Source organism: Malurus melanocephalus, unplaced genomic scaffold, assembly GCF_030028575.1.
Source record: "Malurus melanocephalus ecotype Western Australia unplaced genomic scaffold, MMel_1.1 scaffold_416, whole genome shotgun sequence".
In the NCBI taxonomy this organism is placed as follows: Eukaryota; Metazoa; Chordata; class Aves; order Passeriformes; family Maluridae; genus Malurus; species Malurus melanocephalus.
In genome coordinates this window covers 260,347-276,010 of record NW_026623648.1, presented here as the reverse complement: position 1 = coordinate 276,010, position 15,664 = coordinate 260,347, and the positions used below count along the sequence as shown (strand labels likewise).

Below are 15,664 nucleotides of genomic sequence, written 5' to 3'. Positions count from 1 at the left end.
GCTCCAACTCCATCTCATTTTTGCCTCTCCCCTCGCCGGGAGCTGGAAGGTCCCTTTGGGTGACACGAGCTCCCCGATCCTCATTCCTCCCCCCCTCCCCAATTCCTCCCTCGGCGGGGCTCCGGGCASGCGGAGGTTTGCGGGGCTCCCGGCGGGTCCCCGGGGCGGTGGCCGCACGGTGGCAGCCGCGCCGCGCTCACGGCCCCGCTCCGATCCCCGGGCTGCGGCCCCGAGGGCTCTGCGGAGCGGCTGCGGGGCAGGGGCTGGGCCAGGGGCTCGTTCTACCGAGAATGGCCTCCTCAGGCGCTTGCTCAGAAACACACAAGGGATGAGACAGTCCTATGAGGAGTGGCTGAGGCAGCTGATGGACTCAGCCTGGAGAAAAGGACACTCAGGGGGGACTTTACTGCTCTGCGCAACTRCCTGAAAGGAGGGTGTAATAGTTGTCTGTCTATTTCTTCCAAGTAACAAGTGATGGGACAAGAGGAAGTTTCCTCAGATTGTGTCAGTAGATGTCTATGCTGGATATTRGGAAACATTTCTTCTCTGAAAGAGTTGACATGCACTGGAACAGGATGCCCAGGGAAGTGGTGGAATTACCATTCCTGGAAGTGTTCATAAAATGTATAGGTGTGGTGCTTATGGACATGGTTTATTTGTGGACTTGGCAGTCCTGGCTTAACTGTTGTACTTGACCTTAGAGGTTTTCTTCCAGCCTTAATGATCCTATGMTGGAGAAGCTGAGGAGACAGAGAAAATTGGCACACAATCACAGAGTGGGGCAGATGTAACCTTCTGCAGGGGTGCTTCATTCAGCTGTGCCAGGATGGGTGTTCGTTCTTCGTACAAGCTTGGCAGGGCAGTGCAGGGATGCCAGGAAAGGCTGGGAATTGATGGCAGTGCCAGGATGTCTGGGGTCCCTACAGTGGGGGCTACTGTGTTTCTGTGCTGCCCCAGCCAAGCTGATTGGGGAATCTCTCTGTCCTAACTCTCCCTCAGCTTGTGATCATTCCACTGAATTTCCTTCTGCTTTGCCTGGCCACTTTCGTGGATTTATCTCCCTGGTTCGTGGTTCGTGGTTATCTCCGTGGTTCGTGGTTATCTCCCGGGGCAATAACCACACCTGTGCTGTGAAAGAGGTAGGAGGGATGGGCTGGAGTCCAGTGGCAGAGGGGAAAAGCAGCTGTGTCCAAGGAAACTACCAAACTCCCTAGCACCCACCTTGCTGTTCGCCTGCCCATTGGCGTCCTTGATGCCTCCCTGCTGGCAGGCAGCACTTCAGGATGCATGGAGCACAATTCCCAGTCATCACATCACCAGCACAGCTTTTTGCATCTGCAGGTCTGACCTACAGGTGCTGGGTTTTGAGTTTCTCGGGTAGCCAGCGGAGGTTGTTTTGTTGGTTTTGTTTGTTTTCTTTTTTTTTTTAAATTCTTTCTTTTTTAACTTCCTGCTGGAGGGTGGGACAGTTGTTAGTGCTGAAAGCACCACCCGTGAGTGCTGGCATTCACTCGGGYAATATCCCCCAGCTTCCATGCTCCAGGGTTTGAGTCAGCCCCAGGCACCTCCAGCTGTCTGAGTCACTGTTCACTTCCCACTGTCTCCCTACAGCTGGGACCGAGGGGCCCGGGGATGCTTTGCYGAAGGGGGACAGCCCAGTGCTGCTGGTATTTTGTGTGAGCAGATGACAGAAGCAGCTGTCAGCCCTTTGGCAGGTGCAGAGTCTGCTTCTGATCTGCAGCTCCTGCTCTGTCAAAAGAGAGGGGACTGAGCATGTGGTGGTCCAAAGGTGTGGAGGAGCTGGAGATGCTCCAAGTGTCCGTCTGTGAGGGAAGGCAGGAGAAAACCAGGGCAGATCTGAGCATCTCCCAGCATCAGTGCCTCGAAGTAAGGCCTGGCTGAGCAGCTCTGACTGTGGAAAGAAAGCTGTCCTGTCAGCTAGTGTGGCTGCTGCTTGGGTTGAAGCTCAGAAGAGGGTGTTTTTTAACCCTAGATGTCACATTTTGCCCCAGGGCCAGCCTGGATGGAGCTGTTCATCCTTCTTAGTCATCCCTTTATGGCAGGATTTCTGCTGGGGTATAGCACCAGTACCCTGCCACGGCCACTGTTAGGGAAAGAAACTGATTCTTCTTCCTTGTCCTACTCATTTTGGGCRGGAGATGAGAGTCCCTTCCTGTGATGCTCTTTCCTTTTCCACCTTTTTTGCCTCCCCTCCATCTATGCCTCCTCTGCTTCTGGTGAACCCCAAGGGATTTTCCTTTRTGCCAGGCTGAGGTTTGTTTTTACWCAGCTTGTAGGTGGTTTTGTTGGGTAAGATCCTTAACCGGAGGCAGTCCCAAACATCTGCTGTGTCCAAATCCAGATGTCCTCCTTGGGTTCCTGATCTGGYTCCCACTGCATATCCTGAGGGGTGACCATGACTAGAGGCTCCTGGCCTGTGTCAGGCTCTCTGGATCTTTAACAGCTGATTTCCTCCAGTATCTGAGTTTCAAAGCATGACTGAAAGCTATTCCTTGTGTTGCAAATCTCGTGGCCCCAGTGGGAGAGGCTGCTTGCAGTGTGGTCCTTACAAAGTGGCACACCCGATCTCTTTGAGGACTTTTTCTCCGTGACGTTGCCTGGTAGATACCTTCCTCTTCAAATKTTTTTGCACTGTTACCAAGAACTCTTGTTTCAAACCCCAAAGGCATTACCCTTAGGCAGAGGTGAACAGCATAAACCAGTCTAGGGCTCCCCTTTCCCACTTGAGAGAYCAGAGGCAGGGTTGTACTTTGAGCTGCTGAGGAGGTACCTTGMAGTTCCTTTACAAACAGCTATTTTCCTGCTGGTGGGTTGCCTCAGGACAAAATGCCAAGCGCCTTGGGATCACCTTGGGGTGAAATTGCTCCCCTAATGATTTCTCATGATGGCCCTKGAGAGATGTCAGGACCTGACACTAGACCTTTTTGTTACACCTTTCCACAGTGGCTCCTGGCTGTGGGATGTGCTGCTCTGCCTGCAGCATCTTTGCTGCTGCTGCGGAGATATCATCCCTGGCCATGGCTAGGAAACATCACCTGCTGCTTTACTGATTTTTCTCCCCTGTTGTAGAGCTGACCTTGGCCTTACTTACATCCCTTTGATGAAGTCCCTTTGAGAATGCTGATGAAATCCTTAAACCTGGTTCAAGGTTTACTTAAATTTCTTTGGCCAGTGTTGAACTCATCAAGCACTGCTAGGCAYGGCTTGGCTCCAGCATGGGTTTGGGAGGATGATAATTGACACTCACTCCAGGGGCTTTTCCACCCCTGATTCCATTTCTCCCATTTTTATCTTAGGGTTTAATCAAATTTGGGGCACTCTGAATCATTTCAAGGTGAACTGCATGAGTGTTCCTAAGAGAGAATATACCAAGTACTGTTTCCTCAACCTCAGTGAGAATCCCAAGATGGTTTTCGAGTGTGCAGGTCTCAGCACCTTTCAGCCAGCACCCAGCCCAGAAGTACTCTCCGAGTCTGCTTTCTCACTTCTGCAAGGCTCCTTTTCTCGCCTCCTGATTTTTGGCTTCTCCCTGACTGAGATTCCCCTGRTCTCTCTGCTTCCCTCTCACAAACCACCAGGAAACAAGAGTTGGCCAAAGCCCATCCGCCCACAGAGGCTTTGTGCGTGGCTGCCTTTGTAGTGAGCAGTGACAGGGATCCATGCCCAGAGTGGTTATGACTGTGGTATGGTTTAGAGGCCACCACCCATCTCGCCCTCAGTGAAAGTGATGGATGGAGGGAGGGGTGCTGCTTCCTGGGGTGTARCAAGGCTTGACATGACCTTTGCCAGCCATGTTTGTAAGGGGAAGATGTGGGGTCATGGTAACCTGGCTTCAGACACATCCCCTGAATAACTGCCAGGAGATCCTACTCCTCCTAGAGCTCTTTCTCTTCTACACCTCTGCTCCTCTCTACTGGCTCTTTGCAATTCTAGTGGCAGGTGAGATATCCCCAGGGACAGGTGAGACAGTGGCACAGGCAGGAGTGCTTTGTTTTGGACAATGTCCTGATGCCATGAAGATGGGCGGGCAGCGTATGCGATGGGAATGGCACAGTGAGGGACCAGAGAATCCATGAAGCCAGAAAAAACAGGATGGAGAATAAGAAATACCGCTGCAGGAACACATAACGAATCTCTGGGCATAGCAACAGGTTTTGTCAGCATTGGTACACTGGTGGGGTGATGAATGGGAGAGCAGGGGGCTCCCAGATGATGCCACTGGTGGGGCTCAAAGAGTGACTCCAAGCTCGTTCACCTCAGCCAATGACCTGCATGAACGCCCTGGCTGTGGTGGTTTAGGAGCCCAGAGACATTTATTTCAAGCAGCAGGTTCCCCCTATCCTTGCCAGTGTTTAAGTGCCCTGTGTCTGCTGATTCCCAAGTGCATTCAGTGCCTTCAAATCTCTGGTTCTTCACTGTGGGCACTCAGCAGTCTGGGGGAAAGTCAGCACAACTCCACATCTTGCCCAGACTAAAGCAAGTTTGCAGCATGCTTGGACACTATTSCTGGGGATGGATTTATGTTCAGGTGACTTTAGGGGGTCAGAAGAAATCTTAGGGGCTGAGGAGTGAACTTGCCAGGCTGGAGGCTGGAGGCAACATATCCCTATCCAACCCTCTTGCTCCAGGACTGGATGCATGACAGGGAGGGAAACTGGAGCATAAATGAGAGCTGTAAATCTTCCTGGAAGATGTTGGGGAAGCAATCCCTGGAGGAGGCTCGCTTTGGGTTGTGGTGCTCTAATTCTTAAAAGCTTTGGCCCACAGATAAAAAGCTTAGCCTCTAATCCCATCCTGCCAGAGCACTCCTACAGGGAGTAACTCAGAAACTCAGTAACTCAGGAACACCTCAGTCTTCAGCCTCTCCTCTCATRCATGCTCTTCCTTCCCTCTCCATCSTGCCTCTCTGGCTCTGCCATTCCTCCTGGCTACTCCATCAACTCATCCAGATGATTTTGAATGGGGGCTGGGTGTCACCCCTGGTGCAGCACCCACTGCCCATCTTCATTTACACACCACCAAGGGCCTGGCTTGTGCTCCAGGGAGGAGTGGTGATGCTGTCTGGTCCTTACCAGCTCTCGTCTCTCTCTCTCCATCCCTGTCCCTGACCCGCTGCAGGTGTCTTTGATAACTGCTCGCACTCAGCCAGCGACAAGGGCTGGGCACTGGGCATCCGCGCCTTGCAGCTCAGCGGCAAGAAGGAYGCCCGCTTCTTCTTCTCCCTGCGCACAGACCGGGCAGTGGCTGCCACGGAGGTGACGTCCCACCACCGCTACCGCCCTGAAGCGTGGACACACTTGGCCGCCAGCTACGACGGGCGGTGGATGGCCCTCTATGTGGACGGGGTGAGGGTCGGCCGTGCTGCCGGGCAGGAGGGACCCCTGCACAGCGCCTTCATGTCCTCCTGCCGCACGCTGCTGCTGGGGGGGGACGCCTGGGGGACCAGCCACACCTTCCGGGGACATCTGGCTGGGCTGGCCCTGTGGCATAGTGCCCTGTCCCAGCCCCACCTCCAGCGTTCCTTTCTACAGGAGGTGGCTGAGGAGACKGCAGGGCTGGCTCTGGCTGCCGGCTTTGCCGCCCCGGAGGAACGCTGGRTGCCTTTTCGGGAGGGTGCCTTCCCCCAGCAGCGGGTGCTGCTGTCGCCACCATCCCCCATCCTGCGGCCGCTGGGCCCCCCTGCCTGCGGGCAGACTGCCTGCGATAACGTGGAGCTCATCTCCCACTACAACCAGCACTGGCCACTGCGGAGCTGGAAGGTGGTGCGCTACCGGGTGGTGAACCTGGCAGAGGACGATGGTGGGCGGCCGACGGTCAGCTGGGAGCAGATTTGGAGGCAACACGAGGCCCTGAGCAAAGCTTTCCGGCCCTACAACATCTCCTGGCAGCTCAGCTTGCTGGAGGTACACAACTCCTCCCTGCGCCGCCGCACCGTCCTCCTGGGCTGCGAGCCCAGCAAGGTGGGCAAYGAGCGCTGTGACCCCGAGTGCGAGCATCCCCTCACGGGCTACGATGGTGGCGACTGCCGAAGGCCYGGCCGCTGCTTCTCCTGGAAGCGCCGCGACGGCGTCTGTCACATGGAGTGCAACAACATGCTGGATGACTTCGATGACGGTGACTGCTGTGACCCACGCGCCACCGAYGTGGCCAGGACCTGCTTTGACCCTGACTCACCCCAGCGGTAGGTGTGGGGCTTATGGGGGATGGAATGTCAAGGGATGGGATGCACCCTGTCCCCAACACCTGCTCTGCACCTGGGTATTGCTTCCAACCAGTGCCCTTCCAGCATGGGAAGGAAGAGGGGCATTTTCCCATGGGATGAGAGTRTTTGCCATCAAAGGAAGTAAACCCTCTGTGAAGCCCTGTCATTAAGTGTTTCTTCCCCTTAAAATGATGGGAGTTACACACACACTCCCCTTCCCCTAGGGYATTTCCCCATGCACACAGCTGCCAGCCCCTGGTTACATGCCAGCAGGACCGTGGGCATCCCTGGGATGAGCAGAGCAGCCCRTGAAAAGGATACTGCTCACCCTCATCCCCAGCATGGCATGTAGTGGGGGAATTGCTGCCCTTCCCCAYCCTTCCTGGATGTGGCTAAGGTTTGATTTCTTAATTTGGGTTCAAAATGCCTTTCCTTGAGTGGGGACAAGGAGGCAACCCAGTGGTGCTAGATGTGAGGTGCAGGATTTGGAAAGGGGTGGATGGGTGTGCATAAGCCTTCCTGAATCTTGTCCAGGGCGATTCCCTTGATTGGAGGAGGATGTGTACCTTTACTGTGCAAAATACCATGTATAATCCAGATGGACTAAAACCCATGGAGGATCAAAACACTGTGTTAGGGGATCCTTGCTCTCCCCAGGGGTCTTTGGAGTCAGCAGGAAGGGGTGGGGTGATGAGGAAGAGGCATTCACGTGATGGGACTGTTGAACAGTGTCCTCGGTACAGTTGGTGGCTGGTACACACCTGCCCTCCTCGCTGGAGCCTCTGCAGTGCCGACAGCCCTGCTGATGGTTTCCAATACTCAGGGCTCTGCCAAATGTACTTTCTGGATGGAGATGGGGAAGGGAAAAAAAAATCACGGCTTTTCCTGTTTTGTTTTATTTAAAGCCGTTTCTGTCTCAGTGTCAGAGAAAACTTCTCATTCGCTGCTGCTGGCTGCCAGCGACAGACAGAGGTGCCCAGTRGAGCAGGAGCAGTGCAGTGTAGATGGCAGCATCTGTAGAGAAAAGYTGCAAGGGAGGGTTTTAGGGACACATTTGTCCTTTATCTTCTCTCTGCTTTCTTGGGCTGTGGGARCCGATAGGCTGTAGCCACAAATCCCTTTTTCCCAAGCCTGCTTTTTCTCTCTGCTTCTTTCCAGGAAGAACACAGAGGGAGGAGGGAAGCAGGTGTCTCTGGGCAGTGGTGGTGGAGAGGAGCAGCCCTTTCCCTCCTCCTCATCCTCCCTTCCTGAGTCTTTCTCACCCATTCTTCAGTTGCTTGAGAAAACATAGGAGGAAGATGGGGAGCCTTTCTTACAAAACATCCCAGCCACACAAAGAGGCATCACACTGTGTCCCCGCCCAAGCAATCCTCCCCAGATGTTTTCCCACCTCTGGAAATCTGGTGACAGCCACCATTGGCACCCTGTGCCCACCTGTACCTTTTTTTCCCATTCTGTGAGCCAGCATGGCAGTGCTTTTCTGATCATGGAGCAGACAAAAAGCTGCACAGCAACTCGCCACTCGTGGTGGCCATCAGCATGCAACACCACTTAGGYCTTGGTTTTGGCAGGCAATGGCTCTGTCCTTTCCTCTGTGTGCAGTTGCAGAAATGTTTTCATCCTCAGACATGAAGGGCTCCACCTTAAATTGAAAAAGGCCAAATTTTTGTTGGTATGAATCAGGGCTTCCATTTGTCAGGATTTCCCCCTGAAAGTTGAGAAAGAAAACAAAACAAAACAAAACAAAACAAAAAAATAAAAAAGCAACCCTTGCTTCTGTGGGAAAGGAATGGGAAAATGGGAACACTAGGGAAATAACAAATCTTTTGCAATTTTCTTTCCACAGACCTCATTGGTCTGCACAGAGGACAAGAGTGTTTGTTTGTAGGCTGAACTCTGAAAAATTAAATCTAGTGTGCCTGGCATTTGGGAAAGGAGGGGCATGAGTTGATTCCTGATGCCACTGAGGTCTTCTGAGCTGCTTTTGGCTGACTTCTACAGAGATCACAGAGTCATTGRATGGTTTGGATGGGAAGGATCTTTAAGGGCATCCWGTTCCACCCCTCCTGCCRTGGCCAGGRACACCTTCCACTAGACMRGATTGCTCAAAGCCCTGTCCAATRTGGTGATGCTGGTGGACACCCACCCTCCCTGTGCTCATCCCTACTGAGGATGGTTTCTGGGGAAGAATATATGTTTGTGGGAAAATCACTAGGAAGCTAGTAGTGTGGGTTTTGGAAAAAACAAGGTGAGCTTGTGCTCACCAAAGAGCATGGCCTGGGTGGTGGTGTTCCCCCAAAATTGGTGSGTGAACCCCAAGACACAGAAGCAGGGGATCTCAGCCTGAGGGGTTTTGTTCAGGCAGAGCTCCCGCTGAATGAGTGCCACTGTGTTTGCTGTAAGGTATTATACTTCAATGAACATTTATGAGGAGAAGGGCAGCTGGCAAACTTGCAGAAGGATTTTTAGCGTGGAAGCCAAAATAGGAGAAATAAKGCAAAATAAAATTTAACAAACTGCGGAAAGGTGGCACAATAGGAGCCAGGTGCTTTGATGTGAACAACAGCTTTGGGTCTGTAACTGGAGCAGAGCAAACTGGCTGCTGCTCACCCAGATATCTCTGCTTTCTCACAGAGCCCAGGAGGGAGCTCTGACTTTGGGAGAATTGGTGGAAAGGGAACCCCCACTGCAGGAAGTGATCCCTGCATCTCGTTTGAGATCAGAAATCTAAGGATCTTTTTTTCATGGATTAAATCATCTCCGCTTCATTTCATTTCAAGGCTTTCACAAAGAGTGGTTTGGATGTGAATGTTTCTTAGTACAGCCAAAAATAATTGAAATGAGAAAGCCAGAGTGAAATACTGGGCAATTTCTTACCAGCACTGTAGACAGATTGAATATATTTTGGTGAAGGGTYTCAATACTGTGTCTTGTCCTTCACAACTGTAAGCACTCCAGCAAAAGCTTTTGCCCTCTTAACACATGCCCAATTTAAAAAWCCCTCTTGGACTGCAGCTTAGAGAGAGGTAAATGAGAGGGGAGAGCTGAGGAACAGCAATGGTTTCARTGCCTCTTAGCTGGTGAACATCTCATTCTTCCAGGGCTACACCTGGTGCCAGCTTACCCAGGGGAGGGAAATGAGGTTTGGAAATTAAGATTATTATTATTATTTTTATTACAAGGGCATGTAGGGACAGGACAAGGAGGAATGGGTTTAAGCTGAARGAGGTCAAGTTTGGAWTAGATGTCARGAAGAAATTCTTCCCTGTGWGGGTGGTGAGGCCCTGGCACAGGGTGCCCAGAGAAGCTGTGGCTGCMCCATCCCTGTTCAGGGCCAGGTTGGATGGGGCTTGGAGCAMCCTGGTCCAGTGGTAGGTGACCTGCACCTGGCAGGGCGTTGGAGTTGATYTTTAGAGTCCTTTCCAACCCAAACCACGCCAGGATTCTGTGAAAACTCTGGTGGGGATGGAGCCAGCTGTGGCTGAGGCAGGAGCTGGGCTAAGGGTTGATGCTGAAATGATSGCAGTGGCCACTGACACATCTTGCYRAGTCCTCCCTGCATGTCCTCTGGTAGCACATGGCACAAGACAAGTCCTGCTGTGCTGTGAGCCAGCTGGGCCACCATCAATGGGTGAAACCCAGCAGTGGGACCGTGCATTTGTAGCTGGAGGGAGACTTGAGCAAGGACTCAGGTGAAGAGCTGTGTGTAGACATCCCTGCAAGGCACCCCAACAGGAAAGCAAGTCACGGACTTGTCATTCACTGCAGGCCCACCTTATGAGGAAAAAGGGGACAGGCAACATCAGGAGAGCTGCTGAGTGTCATCCTTCACCCAGCCTTATACTGATTTTAAGCATTTTCCAGGAGTTGCTGGTGGTATGATATCAGAGTCTGGAGTAAAATTTGCCTTGATTTTTTGCATGGTCCCATCTTCTGGCAGAGCCTGAGTGCTGCTGTAATTGGTGCTCTTGGAAGGAAAGCAGCAACAGCTCATTAGCAGCAATTAACACTCAGCAAGGGTCCCCCTCGGGCACTTAGTCAATGAGAATCTGGTGTGTGACACAGTTAATGTGAAAAGAAAAACCAGGGGGGAGGCTGGAGAGCAAAGTGGGTAAGGGTGGAACTGCTGGGCCTTTCATCTTGCTGCCCAAAGTAATGGCAGAAATAACCATTGACAAAAGGAACTGAAAAATGACAAGGTGTCTCCAGTCTTGGTGGCCTCTGCTGGGATGGCCAAGGCTGTGATGTTAAAGTGTACCTGATTAACTGGAGTTTTTATGGGCTTTAACACAGGCTTAGCTGGCCTCCCTCCTTTTGGAATGATACTTAATTGGGTTAAGGGTGCTTGGGAACCTCCTGCATCTTAAGCCTTGTTTTCAAAAGCTGATCCAGATTAACCTCACTAAATGTCCCTGGTGGACAACCTCTGAGGAGGAAGGAATCACTCCCAGCTTTTCCCGAGCACTTGAGCAGTCTGTAGTTAGGAGATGTTCAACTGAATGTGGTTGGACCAGAGGGCATAGAGGGTGTGAATTTGAGAGCAGGTAAGGGAATGAGGCATCTTAGGGCCACAGCTGACCTGCCCAGACCTTAATCCCAACCAGACAGTAAAACAGCATTCAAATTAGCTGCTCCCTCCCCCTTCTTCTTCTCTTGCTCCAGGAAACCTTAGCAGGTCTTTCTTACTGTAAAAGAGGGTACGTATGTGCAAGGTTATTGAAAAAGTAAAAGCCTTGGGTACAACTTGAGGCCACTGGCTCTGTTGCAGAGCACAGATTCTATTGGAGATGGTAGGTGTCTGCTGCTTGTTGATAGGTGTTGGTTGCTTGAAGCGTGTGTGGAGAGGGTGTTTGCAGTGTTTTTCACTGCCTGTGAACTGCAGAGTGGCAGAGACTGTGTTGGTTCCATGAGGAAAGCGTGCTTAGGAGGTTCTCTGCTCAGGACCTGAGCTCTGGCTGCTTTTGACCTCCCTCTGACACCTTTTGGAGTCCTACCGGCATGTGCCAAATATTATCCTGGTGTATCTGAAGAGCCAAGCCCAGGTGCTGGGCTGGGAGCTTCTAAGTGGTGAGTAGGCAGTGTTTTGGGGACACCAAAGGTGGCAGTGATGGGTTTACCAGCTTCTGAACTTGCTGTTTCTACTCTCTGGTATATCTGCTTGGACTGTGAGGGTGCAGTAGCAGACTGCAGGACTTTTTGCTKGAGCCTGATGGTTTGTTGCTGAACACTTTAAAGTTCCATGAAAGTGGTTGGAKTTGAACTCGTTGGAAAACTTTTCCTTTCCTTGTAGGAAAGTCCCTTCTCTCTGAGCTTTCCAATGGATTAATAGTTTTAAAACTTAGCAAAACCAGGAGAGAATGTCTTTGGTAGAGTCCATTTTATCAGGTGGTCAGGATGTGTCCCAAGTCATTGGGATAGGATTTGGAGGCTACATCCATGTGAATGAGCCTCAGCCCACCCACAGCACAAGCTTGGGGGTGAAGACCCCAGACTGACTTTTGACCTTCCCAAAATGTTAGTTAATATGGAAATTGATATTCTCTCATTGGAGAGTRTTGTTACCATCTCTTAGTGACAGGAGCCCAGCAGTGAGATTTTGCTCCCCAGAGGGAGGACTCGGGATGGTGAGACCCTGCATTGCTGCAGCACAGGAGATGGTGGTGGGGTCTCCAGCATGGAGATTCCCTCTAAGGCACATGTGAAACACCAGGSTCTGCCCATCCAACATGTGAAACATCCACATGTGAAACACCAGGCTCTGCCCATCCAACAGCTGGGGGGCAGTGGGACTGTGCAAGTGAATTCTTTGCAGAGAAGTGGCTAAGCACAAAGGTGCTGCTGTCCAAGGCACTGTGCAGGCTCTTGGTGGCACTTTCCAAAGGCAGCAGGCTCCATGTGACACCCCCACTGTGGGACCAGAGCTCTGCTGTGTTACCCCATGGAGCAGAGGAGTGCGGCTGCAAGACGAGCACAAGAATGTAGAGGTGTCCAGCTCCAAGGGATGGTTCCCAGTCCCATCTTGCTGATGTGCACAGATCTTCCCTGCTTTTTTCAGGTGCTCAGTTAGGAAATAAAATCCCAGCAATGCACTCCTTTTCTTGCCAAATTAGAAAGTGGAGGGGTTAATTTCCAGCAGGCCTCTGCAGGAGGATGAGTCTCTCCCACTGCCATAAGCCTTCCTGTGAGCGTGGGGCTGCCTGGCAGCGTGTTCCTGGAGGAACCTGCCAGGTCTCCCCAGGGGTGACCACATCTCTGCGGGAGAGGGAGAACATGATCCGCGTGTGAGCCAGGGCACAGGACCACTGCCTATCGGCAGCCSGGCTGCTTTCGGGGAAACAGCTGTCCCAGATGTGAGCTATTGTTCTAGCAAACACCACTGACTCGGGGGCTCACTTGAGGGGGCCCGATTGTGTTGGGATGGCAATTGTGAAGGAACAGCGTGTGTCCACTGGCTGGGAGGGGTCACTCTTTGTTTGCYTCCCCAGCACTCCTCCTCACCCTACTGTACCCTTGCTGTGGGTGGAGGACACCAGCTGAGACCCTGGCCAGGCCTGTGAGACCCCAGGAACTGAGGAGGCAGGAGCTTGGCTGCCATCCAAAGGAACACCCTGTCAATTGGGGCTGTTGGGGTGTCCAGGGTGATTTAATCCCTGTTGGGTTGGCAGCCTGAGCTCAGGCCATGAGAGTCCACACACTGCTTTTCATTTTCCTTGGCCCAGCCACAACTGTTATTTAGGAAATCAAATTGCCCCTTTCCAGAGGGAGATGGGGTGAGAAGGAATGAGTCCAGCATCACCCAAACCCACTGAGATGGTGTGAGGCAGAGGACTTGCTTTGCAGGCTTTCAGAAGCATGAGGATGCTGAATGTTCGTGACTGTTGCCTCCCAAGGGCTGTGCTGGGGACCAGAGGCAGCCTTGGATTTTTTTTTTTCCTTGTTAATGTATGATTTTAACACTACAGAATTTCCCCAGTAAATYACCTTGTGTCCTTTTTATATCTGTGAGGAAGGCATTTTTAGAATATTGGCTTATGCACTCTGTGCCCTGGCTGGGACACCCAGTTGCCTGGATCTAAAAATAAGTTGGAGGCTTGGGACTTGGTTTTATCCTAAAAAAAAAAAAAAACCAGAAAAAAACCCCAAAAAAACAACAAACAAGTTGGAGATGTTTGGCTTGAATAGATTTCCTTTTTTTCTTTTTCTCTGACTCAGTCCCTTTCCAGACTATGAAGACTGCAAGTTTTTGCCCTTCAATGAGAAGTTTAGGGTGAATGTAGCAAAGTTGTGGATCTTTTGGGAAGACTAGACATTGTCATCATGGTGAAGAGTGCATGAGGAGGGGTTTCTTGACCACAGAGTTGTGCGGTTCCCCTTAAGCAGTTAGCTCAATGCCCTGGGAGCATCATCCTTGCTCAACCATTTGATCCACTGCTGTCATGGCTGTTAAAGGGTCCTTCCTGCCAGGGCTCAGGAATCTGGACAGAAATGACAGGTCAGGGACTGGAAGGGTGGCACCCTGGTCTTCTGCCACCCTTTTCTTGCCTTCTGCTGCCAGAGSTGACAGAGGGGGATGCCCATTGCAGCCAGCTGCAGGCTCATCTGGCACCAGCARAAATCCTTCCCCAGCCTTGCAGCGTCTGTGGTGCCTTTTCTGCTGTTCTATTTGTCAGGGAGGCTGCATGAAGAAGAGAGACTGTCCTGTCACTCGGGCTGTCTTTGGAAACGACCTCAAACTTGGGACTCTGCCTTCTGCATTCATGCAGGAACCAGTTTTAGTCCAGCCCCTCTTTGCCAGGGGACCAAACTGCCTCCTGATACACATTAGTCCATGTTTCTCTCCAACCCTGACAGATTTTAGCACAGATCTCCACACACTCCCTCTCCTTAGCCTGGTGCTGAAGGTGATGTGCACTAGTCCCAGTTCATTGGCTTTAGGCAGTGTGTGGCACATTGTCACTGCCACATGTACTACAGGGTCACCTTCACCATTCTCACCCATGCTCACCATGCTCCCTGAGATCTGTCCTGTGGAAGAGGAGGAGACACTAGAAAGAGCTGAACACTTCCTTTGAACAGCAGTGGAATGGGGGTGTCTAACTTCTCTGAGCCTTTTAAAAAACCCTGCACAGCAGAGATTGCATCTTTCAAGATGTTTGCAAACATCTGCCTGTGCTGTGGGCAAAGGTGATCATCAGTCAGGGAAACTGAGGCACAGAAGTCTTGGACATCTTCCCCCCCAGTCGAGCARCAATGAGGTGCTGCCATTAATGCTGGCCTCCTGCCTCCTGGTCCCTGGGCAGGGAAGAGAGGCATTTAATGAAAGGAGATGAAGCTGCTTTGTCCTGGCTAAATGCAAGGRAAAAGTTGCCCAGTTCCCCTGTGTCTGGAGGGCTTTAATGTGCCTCCTGGCACTGAGACACTGCTCAGCCATGTAAAGCCCTTGCAGTGCTTGGGAACACCAGGGGAACTGCACCCATTGGTGCTCTCCCCTCTCCCTTATCACAGCAGATTGTGAAAATCRTAGTGAAATTTGGGTTCCTGGCAATCCTGAGTTGTGTTCAAAAACCATAAGGCTCCCTGGAACATTCCTTTGTCTTCTTGTTGCAGACAAAAAGCAAGAGAAAACTGATTTGCAGATCTGTTCTTGTAGGTTAGGTGGGACAGGGCTGATCCGTGCAACCTTAGGCAAAAAGAGATGTAAAACTTGGTCTTGGCATGAGACAGTTTTTTAAATTTTGCTTTGAAACAAACAATCCAAGCAGAAAGGGAAAAATCCCTGACTTTGTTTAGCTTGGAACCTACTCTAGAATAACTTGCCACTGTTGAGTTCTGCCTCCCAAAACCGTATGGAGCTGCAAACATATTTCTCCAATTCCCCTGGTGCTTCTCACTTGCCTTCTCTCCCACACACTGTGTAACTCCAGCCWGCACTGGCATTGCCTAAAGAAGGTGAGTGCATGCCCTGTGCCATGGATAGCAAGTTTCTCCCGGTTTGTTGGTGAGTGCTGGAGCTGGGATGCTGCCTATACTGACCTTTGGAGGGCAAGGCTGGGCTCCCTTCCTTCCCTGAGCTGCTGTTTCACTGCCTTTCTCCTGGGCCTTTCCTCTAAATGGTTCCAAATAGGGTCTTTAATTCCTTCTTTTCTTTTTTTTTTACTAACTCCCAGCAACTCCAGCTTTTTCTGTGTTTTCAAGGATGATATCTCGGAGAGGTTGTGGCAGCCCCATCACTGGAAGTGTTTAAGGCCTGGTTGTGCRGGGGATGGTCTAAGGGAAAGCCTTCCTGTCCATGGCAAGGGGGTGGAATTAGATGGTCCTTCAAGTCCCTTCCAGCCTAAACCAATCCATGGTATTTGAGCATCATGGAAGTGGGAGACACATTACTGGGGTGGAAGCAGGTGGGGACCTGCAGTGTTTGTCTCCTTTGCTTATTCCACTGAT

The 15,664-nt window shown here is 51.6% G+C and overlaps 1 protein-coding gene across 2 annotated transcripts in view; it reads left to right on the top strand.

The window, feature by feature from the left end:
- PAPPA2 (pappalysin 2) overlaps nt 1–15,664 on the top strand; it is an 89,494-nt gene that overhangs the window by 1,157 nt on the left and 72,673 nt on the right. For both annotated transcript variants that reach the window (XM_057379659.1, XM_057379658.1), the window contains exon 2: nt 5,140–6,202. In XM_057379659.1, the coding sequence (XP_057235642.1) occupies nt 5,140–6,202 (1,063 nt within the window). The remainder of the gene's footprint in view (nt 1–5,139; nt 6,203–15,664) is intronic.